Source organism: Mus caroli, chromosome 2 (genome assembly GCF_900094665.2).
Source record: "Mus caroli chromosome 2, CAROLI_EIJ_v1.1, whole genome shotgun sequence".
Taxonomy (NCBI): Eukaryota; Metazoa; Chordata; class Mammalia; order Rodentia; family Muridae; genus Mus; species Mus caroli.
In genome coordinates this window covers 144,901,601-144,911,127 of record NC_034571.1, presented here as the reverse complement: position 1 = coordinate 144,911,127, position 9,527 = coordinate 144,901,601, and the positions used below count along the sequence as shown (strand labels likewise).

General features: G+C 49.8%; 1 protein-coding gene across 1 annotated transcript in view; it reads left to right on the top strand.

Moving 5' to 3' along the window:
* Positions 1–5,163: 5,163 nt before the first annotated feature.
* The window catches only part of Pdrg1 (p53 and DNA damage regulated 1), a 6,715-nt gene continuing 2,351 nt past the window's right edge, over positions 5,164–9,527 (top strand). Inside the window, exons 1-3 of the mRNA XM_021155654.1 lie at positions 5,164–5,357; positions 6,498–6,573; positions 8,105–8,179. Coding sequence (XP_021011313.1) covers positions 5,271–5,357; positions 6,498–6,573; positions 8,105–8,179 — 238 coding nt within the window. The 5' untranslated portion in view covers positions 5,164–5,270. The remainder of the gene's footprint in view (positions 5,358–6,497; positions 6,574–8,104; positions 8,180–9,527) is intronic.

The window sequence follows — 9,527 nt, the reverse complement described above, 5'->3', positions numbered from 1 at the left end:
TGAAGCAAGGGCACAGGAGAGACACATGAATGCAAGGGATTATGCTCTGGGTCATGGGGGGAGAGGAAGGGAGGCCTCTTTCCCACCAGCCAAACCCACAGAGGAAGGAGAGGGAGGAGCAGGGGACCACCCAGGCCAGCAACTCACATTCAGGGCGAGTGCAGGGGTGTGGGCACCTGGACTAGCCATTGGACCCGAGCTGGTGAGGCAGCCACCCAAGCTGTCTGGAGCATTCGGACACAGATACGGAGCTCTGCTGTGCTCTCCACCCCCGATGCAGCTGCAGCTGGTCACCTCTTTAAGGGTTAGGTATCAACCTCCCACCCCTAACAATACACCCATCACAGTTCAGATGACCACTTGCCCTCCTCAGCCTATCATCCCACCAGAGTCAGGGAGGGGTCCTCTCCCAGGCTGACCTCATCATGTCCATGGTTGCTCAAAACCCTCCAGAGTGGCCCATCCATCATTTCCTTCATGGACAGTGCCTGGTAGGCTGTGCCTCTTCCTGCTCCCAACCTTAGCATCTCAGCACAGGGTTAGGAGTCTTGGTTACAGTTCTGATTTGTCACCTCACTCATTCATCAGAATCATTGCTGAGCACCCACTCTGAGCCATATACTGTTCTGGGACTTATCAGTAGTTCACGGCCTCCCAAAGTCTCCTTTCTGGCTCAGGGAGATGGACAGATGACACCCTAAGTAAAGTAGAGCACACAGGGCAAAGGAGTAGAGAAAGCTGTCCAGGAGTGCTGGCAAGAATGGGGTACCCCACCCCACCTTCTCTGTATCCTAGACTGGCCTTGAATTCTTCATGATCCTCCTGCCTCAGCCTCCTGAGTGCTGGGACTACATGATCATCTTCAAAAACAAAACAATACCTCTTGACTTCTGTTACAGTGGTGGTGGGTGGGTCATCTGGGGTAGGCTAAGGAGTGAGCGATACTCATGGAGGGTTTTAAAGCATGAAGCAATCAGGGAGACAGACAGAAGTCCATTATGGCTGTGATCTCAGCCAGAGGCACAGATGGTAACTTCATCTGCCTGATGCTTAGGGGGCTCCATCTGTAAGCTAGACTTGGATGCACGGACCCCCCACCCCTCACCTCATTCAAAAGGACAGGCCTCCAAGCCCCAAGTGATGGCCTTAGCTAGGAAGGCAGGTTCATCGTCAGAATGGCTGCAGTAGCCTGAGGACCATACTTCTCAGGAGAGTTGTGGGTGCTATCATTGAACATACAGAGACTCCAAGGGATGGGAAGAACACTATTGCTATTGGCTGCAGTCCACAAACACCAAGACTGAAGAGTCATACCCCTAAATTGATGTGGTTCAAATTGGGGGTAGACCCAAGTGTGACCGGATGGAACCTTTAGATTAAGAAAGAACAAAAGAAGGCTGGGCGGAGGAGGCAAACACCTTTAATCCCAGCATTTGGGAGACAGAGGCAAACAGAGGAGACAGAGTTCGAGGCAAGAGCAAGTTCCAGGTCAGCATGGCTACACAGAGAAACCCTGTCTCCAAAACAAAACAAGGAGAAACATAGTTACCCTCTTAGAGCTTTAATTGCCTCTACAATATACCAGCCATGTGGCCACCCAGCCTGGACTTAACAGCTGGGTTAGCAAACTAGTTACCTTGAGCCGGCTCTGCTCATCTACCATATGCCAGGGTTCAGAAAGTCCACCCTCACATTCATCCCACAATCACCGACTGAGCCTTGGTCTAGAGATACAGAAGTGAACTGAACAGCCAAGGTCCTGCCAGGGCAAGCTTCGCTGTCATCTCAAAGGGAATAAGAGAGTTTATTCTGAGCCACCAAATATGAGAGCTCATTGCCCCAAACACAGACTCAGCTTACCTCAGGTGAGACCACTCCACTGTGGACAAAAGTTATGTGAGTTTTTCTGTTGTTTGCTTGTCTCTGACACGGTCTCACTATACCAACCTGGCTGGCCCAGAAAACTCTGTGCTTTCTAGGACATCCTTGAACTCACAGAGTGCTGAAATTAAAGGCAGGAGCCACCAAGCCCAGCCCAGGTTACATGAGCTCTTACTAGTCATAGAACAAAACAAAAGTAAAATTCAATCTATGTGTTAAATATGTTGGTGGGACTGAAGTTAGACAAGGAACAGCAAAATGGGAAAAGCTGTTACAGGGTTTAGATGCTATCTGCTGACATCCTTAGCAGTTGGGTGGTGTGGTTCATTCTGGTCTACTTAAAATATATTTCAAAGGTTTTTACCTGATAGCCAAATAAAATAAAATAAAATAAAATGTCACAGAGGTGGGCAAGGAATGGCTAGGAAGGGGAACAGAGACAGCACAGGATAATCCAGTTCTGAATCTGCAACATTCCAACTCTCTACAGTCACAGAGTTTGAACCAGTCAATCAATTTTTTAAAGTAGGTATGACTTCTCTCTGGTAACTTCCATTCACAAACTCCATTTCAAGAAGCTAATGCTCAAGAAGGGAGAAAGAGAGAGAGAGAGAGAGAGAGAGAGAGAGAGAGAGAGAGAGAGAGAGAGAGAGAGAGAGAGAGAGAGAGAGAGAGGTGCAGAGGTGGGGACACACAACACAAAGGGGAGATATGACAAATGGAGACGTGTCATGGCTGCAGTAGCAAAGGAGCTAGCAGAAAATCAAACCAGGCTAAGGGCTAGTGTGTGCAAATGTCCTGAGAATCCCCACAGCCCCTTGGTCCAGGACCCTTCTCTTATGTGGATGGATGCAGCAGCCCCACGTGAGGAGCATCACTGGCAACCCCACAGAGAAGTAAAGATGCGGGGGATGAGGTCACTCATCCCTCCCTTTGCTTCCTAGGGCTTCATTCCACTGACGACCTTACCTGGTACCTGCCACTGACCCTGCCTCAGTGAGCAGAGACAGGTCACAGGTCTGGATCAGGGTCATTGCACTTGCTGTGTCCTCTACCTGCAATGCTGTCTCACCTCACCCAAATACCCTCATGGCTCACCCCCTTACCTCCTCCCCATGTCTGTTCCAGTGCCACCTCTTCAGAGAAGCCTCCCTTACTACCTTACCCCAAACAGCTCCTGCATCTCTCCCTGTCCACCTTGCATCACTGGGGAACCTGTCAACACTTATCTACACTTGACTCGGGATGCATTTGGTTATAGCCCTGTCAATGGTCCTCTCCCCTGCTTCCCCAGCCTGAAGGCAGGCATCACACCCCGCTCAGGTCCTTCACCCGGCTCTGCTCACAGTAAACTCATGAATCTCTGAGCCTGGGAAATTGCTACATTTTTGTGACATGAATAGTTAGGTAATATCAGAGATATCCCAGAGTTCACAATCTGTTCATTTTGACCCTTGGGGATATGTGTGACCTTCTCTGCAATATCCAGTGACCAGATGTGGCCCCCAAGGGTCAGTCGGAGCCAAGAAATTTAACATGGAACCTTCCTTAACTTGTCTCCATGCAGGCCCACCCAGCAGGGGTCAGAGGTGTCAGTTTTTCCAGCCATCTTTGGCCCCAAGGTGGAGAGACGATGCAGGACTAGGGTCCAGGCCCCAGGGATTCCTGGAAGACTCATTTTTCCTTTGGCAAATACCCCCACTTCCTTCACAGGGCTTGTGCCTGCATTTCTGAACCAGAAGGTGTTTACACAAAACATCCTGGGTTTGGCGACAAATTCACCCTCTATGAGGAATCCTTAATGAAGCTTCCTCCATCCCCACACCACGCAGCTGCCGAGAAAACTGTCTCAGTCTCTAGGAATTGAAGGTAGCCCAAAGCCAGACAAGGAGGAGGTGTTTCCGGGTTTCGTGAGGCACAGTTTGTCAATGTCCATAGATAGTTGTGAGAAAGAGACCAGCACCCTCCATCCCAGGGTATCTGTGCCTGATTAGCCCTTCTTTCAGCCTCAGCCTCAGCCTGCGGCTATAAAACTAAACAGGCATAATCCTGTGAACAAAAGTGTCCGTGAAATTCAAGTGAGGCAAAGAATATGAATGGGCTAAGTTTCCCAGAGTCCAAAAGAGGAGACTAAAAAGTGAACCTCAGAGTTGGGCCTTAGGGGAGGTGGCTCCGTGAGTGAGGAGTGTTCACTTTGCAAGAATAAGGATCTGAGTTTGAATCTCAAGCACCTACAGAAAAACCCAGACATGGCTGTGTGAGCAGCGACAAACAGCGACAGGCAGATCCAGAGAGCTCAATGTCTAGCAAGCCTCGCCCAAAAGCAAGCTTCTGTTTCAAGGAGAAGCTCTATTTCAAGGTGAGAATACCAGGAAGAGACAGACACCTGACACCCTAATCTGTCTGGCCTCTGCTTGTGTCTTCAGGAGCACAGAGCACCCTTACACGCATGCAACACACACACACACACACACACACAAGAAAATAGATGAGATATAGCTCAGTGGTAGAGAGTGGTGTTTGAAAGGCACTGGAATAATTCCAGTTCCGCACATGGAAAAACAAAAGAGGATTGGTGAGGCAGAAACTCCCAGGCTCAGCGTCTGAGTCTCCAGCTTTGCAACATTGGGGGACCCCTCCGGTTCTGTCAGGCAGTCATCACACACACACACACACACACACACACACACACCTCCTCTGGGAAGTCCTGGATCCTAATTCACTCTTACGCTCTTACTGACACTCCACTGCTCCCCTGGACAGTTTCCAGCTCCTTCTGTGAATCTCGGCTTGCTACTGTGGACATTAGATTGAACAAATGCTGCAGCCAGATGCAATTTAAAATAATTACTGCTTCCTTTCCATCTTCCGGGGAGAAAGAGAGAGAGTGAGGGGAATTTCTATCACCCATTATTTACAAACTGGAAGCTGAAAACGTCGTGGATTAAAATATGAGTCTCTCTGCCACACTCAGTTTCTGGGCGTCGTTAAACCGGGACTTTATGATCTCTGTGTCTCCAAAGCCCTTATCACTACCTTCCATAATGTGTAATTATTTTGCCTTCAGTGTTCGTTGTTTTCCAATGGGACGACGTTCCTAGAGTTGGGATGTTTTATTTGTAGCCGCGTTCCTGACACCCAATCTGGTACGTAGTGGATGCCCAGGAACCCTTTGAAGGGAGGGAAATGGACAGTGCGTTGTGTTGCTCCTTCAGAGCCTGTAGGGGGCGCACCTGCCCCGCTCCCAAAGCCTGCCCCGCCCCTCTGGAGCCCCGCAACGGCGCATGCTCTTTTCACTGCGCAGGCGTGCCGGAAGTCCCAGAACAGCGCGTGCGCGGAAGGAGCCAAGGTGAAGTTGTAGCGGTGTGTCAGAAGAGGTGCGTGATACCATGCTGTCCCCCGAGGCGGAGAGGGTGCTGCGGTACTTGGTCGAAGTAGAGGAGCTGGCCGAGGCCGTACTGTCGGACAAGCGGCAGGTGAGGGACGTGGCGGCCACGAGCGCCCTACGCAAGTGCGCGGGGTGGCAGAGAGCTCACCCGGTCTTCCGGCGTCACTGGTCCTAGCGGCCTGGCGCGGAGCGAGCACTGGTTCTGTGCTGGGCAGTCGCCTTCCTTTCACCCTGCCCAGTCATTGCTGGTCCCCTGGATTCTTACCGTCTGCGGGCGGCTTCCCTGACACCACTTTCCAAACGCAGTCCCTGGCCCATCGTGAATCAGGTTGCTGAGATATGGGCGGTATGTGTCTGGGCAATGCGCTGGGGTGTGTGTGTGTGGTGTGGGTGTGTGGGTGTCGGGCGCGGGGGTGAGGGGTTGAGGGCCTCGTAGACCCGAAAGGGGTGCTTGGTTCTGTTTCTGTGGTAAGTGGTTAGTCCCTAAAGGGAGTTCGTGCTGGGGATCGGTTGCTTTAGACTCTAAACTTTAGAGGGCTTACTGTGTTGTCTAGGATAGCCTTGAACAATCCGTGGTCTATCCTCGTCAGTCTCGAGTTCTGGGATTATAGGCGTGCATGTAGATGTTAAATGCCTCTCACTGGCTGCTTCCTAGAGAGTGGGGAACCATTCAGGTGATCCGGATGATCTAGAGTTAGACCAGATGGTAGTGATGGGGCGAGACATATACTTGATGGTCTTCAAACGCTGTCATGATGGCCATAATGGCTCTTTGTGGTCTATATTTGAGAAGGCTTGGTGGTTCACTAGCTGCGGCCCCAGATGTCACCTTTTGAGTAGTTAGCTGTCATAGTGGTACTGTGCCACAGCTGTTCCAGTCCAGTATGGTTGAGTGTCTGGTGAGACAGTCAAAGTTACCTAACAAGAGCGTGTCAATAGTCACTGTCTAGAGAAGACACTCAGCTCACTCCCTGGTGACCCTGGTACACTCTCAAGGTTGACTGGATGACACAAAATGATTCAATCTGCAGGCATTTTCCTAGCACCTTCTCTGGAGGAAGGAAGTTTGTGTAGAAGCAGAGGAGCTGGAAGCTGAGTGGGTAAAGAAGCACCTTCACACCTGAGTCCTCCATGTTAGGCAAGACCTTGGAACTTAGCCAGAAATGATACCTTGTCTCTTCAGATTGGGGCCAGAGGCAGCTGAGTCCCTATCTGCTCCTGTTTTCAGATTGTAGACCTGGACACCAAGAGGAATCAGAACCGAGAGGGCCTGAGGGCCCTACAGAAGGACCTGAGTGTCTCTGGTAAGTTGCGACATCCTTACTGAAGCCCGTTCAGTTGTCTTCTGAAGGACTTCATTATCCCTGGTAAAGACCAGGCAGGAGGCTGGGACTGTGTGACTCACCCTCGTGGGAAACTTAGACAGCTTGAGGAGAAAAGCGAGTGAGTGAGCGAGCGAGCGAGCGAGCGTTGCAGGTCAGACATATGCTGTGACTCAGAATTTTAGATGCTCACTTCAGTGGCAGGCCATTAGCTCATCACTCACTGATGGCAGATTCAGAGAGTGCTCACTGCACATAAAAGCAATAGTTCTGCCCTTATGTTCCACACCAGGAAAGCAGCACAAACACATAACTGAAAATTGTGAGAAAGCTAAAGACGGAGCTGGCCACGGGTGGGTGTCGAGACTGTCTTGGAGGGAAGAGATGGGGCTCAGTAGATGAGGCCAGGTGGCTGCTGTGGCTGGTGGCATAAGCAAGCCAAGCCATGCCATGTCCCACCAAGGGGACAACATGAAGCAGTTCTGGAAAGGTGGGCAGCATTCCGGCCACAGTGAAGGACACTGACATGTAGGGCTTCCATTGGCTTTTCTCACCTGAATGAAACCCAGAGATGTTGCGAGACTCCACATGACCCAGCCCCACACACCCCACGCACTCACTGGCCCCTTGGTTGTCTGCCTGGCTCTGTTTTCCCACATGTTTGTGGGTGACATGTCCTTGCTTTCCTCAGGTCTTGGCCTGGATGTCACATCCACGATGTCACATTCACATAATGAACCTGTCCTCTGATGCTCCCTAGCACTTGAAACAACTTTGGTTGGTTGGTTTTTAAATAGCTGGTCCTTTTGCTATTCTATGGGTTCTTCTCTCTTCCACCTTTTTCAACCCCCTAACACTTGATAAGAGAGAAAAAGGGATAGAGGGGAAAGGAAAACGCTCCCTGAATAAAGTCTGCGGTTGGAAAGTGGGCAGCGTTCTCATTAGACCACTTCCTGCTGATTAGGGGCATTGAGTCCTTGGGGCAAGTTTGATCTTCATTTCAAGATATCTAATTTCTTCTTGTTATTTCTTTGCATATGTCTACTTAAAAAACTGTGACCGACAACCCTGCCTCTCAGGGCCCTAGCAATGTTTCACCCTCTCAAAAGTCCTCAGAATTCCAAAAATCACACACTGGAAGAAACTATCTGCAGCTGGCCAAATCATACCAGAGCATGAGGCAAATCATAGTCAGTTGCTGTGGACAGTCGGAAGCAGCCCCACATCTCACGCCTGGGATTGTAATGAAAACATTTCCTTACAGTATTTCTGTGTTTTGTTTTTTAAAGAAACAAAAATGCCCAATATAATGTCAATATAATTTTTCATGCTGGTTCTTAGCAGTATGTGGAAAAACCCAGCCTTGTTCATTCCCCTTTGCTATAACATGAGTCCTACGAGAGCATGGGCCGCTTTGTTCTGCTATGTTCTTAGCACAAATGTGCCAGTCAGGTGATAGGTGCTTCAAAAAGAAAAAAAAATGTGATAAAGAAATGTCTGTTTGCTGTTTCAGAAGATGTGATGGTTTGCTTTGGGAACATGTTCATCAAAATGCCTCACCCTAAGACGAAGGAAATGATCCAGAAAGGTAAGGTGTCCTGGGGCTGGGCCAAGAACACAGCTACTTTCCCCAGCACTCCTGGGTCATAATCCAGCAATGAAAATCAAACTGTGTATCAGGCTGGGGAAAGACAAAGGGCTTTTTCCATATGAGGCTTTTGCTTTCTGTTTGAAAATAAGGTCACTCTACCAAAATCTCATTGGCCAAGGCCATCCATAGCTGTAAAGGGTCATGGATAAGTGAGGTTTTTCATGAGCCTGTGTGTCTATCTGTGTGGTGTGGTGTGGTGTGTGTGTCAATGGGTATGTACCTGAAGAGGTCAGAATACGATGTCAGGCATCCTCCTTTAGTGTGTTCCACCCTACTTACTACCTTGAAGTGGAGTCGCCCAACCTCTTTGGCTACCTTGGTTGGCCAGCAATGCTCTCTGCATCTGCCTCTCTCTGTCCCCTAGTGCTGGGATTATAGGTACACTCAGCCATGTGTCCTGGAGATTCAGTCCTCACACTTGCAGAGCAAGCACTCTGCCTGACTGAGCCATCACCCCAGTACCCCAGGGAGCTTTTCTTTTTCTTTATTTTATTTTATTTGTTTTTTTGAGACAGGGTTTCTCTGTGTAGCCCTGGCTGTCCTAGAACTCATTCTGTAGACCAGGCTGGCCTCGAACTCAGAGATCCACCTGCCTCTGCCTCCCAAGTGCTGGGATTAAAGGCGTGTGCCACCATCCTGGCAAGCTTTTATTTTTCATGTCCCCTGCAGCTGAGACTGTGCTGAAAGTGGAGGCGTGACTGGCGGGGGTGGGGGTGGGGGGTGGAACCGGACATAGCCTATGGTGGAGCATTTTTCTAGCCTGTGTAGGGACCTGGGTTTAATTCCTAGCACTGCAAGAAAATGGAGTGTAGGAAGAGTGAGCCTCTATCGTCTGCACAGCTTGTGCAGGCAAAGTACTGCTCAGGTCTCCAAAACCATGACAACTGGAGTCTCTGTGGAGAATCTCTGTAAGGACAAAGCTGCAGGGAGGTCCTTGCCTGGGAAAAACCGATGACACTTGTTCTCTCTTTCACCTCCTTGAAACCACATGGGTCAAAAGGACCAGTAAGGCTGTCACACTTCCTGAAGACAGGAACTAGAACAAACCTGCAGAAATTTCAGTTAAGGTAGTGTGGTTAAAATGAAGGGCCAGGTTGGAAAGATGGCTCCTATTAAGAGTACTGGCTGCTCTTCCAGAAGACCAGGGTTTAGTTCCAGTGAGCACATAGTGGTTCACAGCTGGTGTGACTTCAATTCCAGGGGATCCAACACCCTTTTCTGGCCTCTGTGAGCACCAGGCATGCCATGGTGCACAACATATATGCAGGCAAGACACCCAGACACA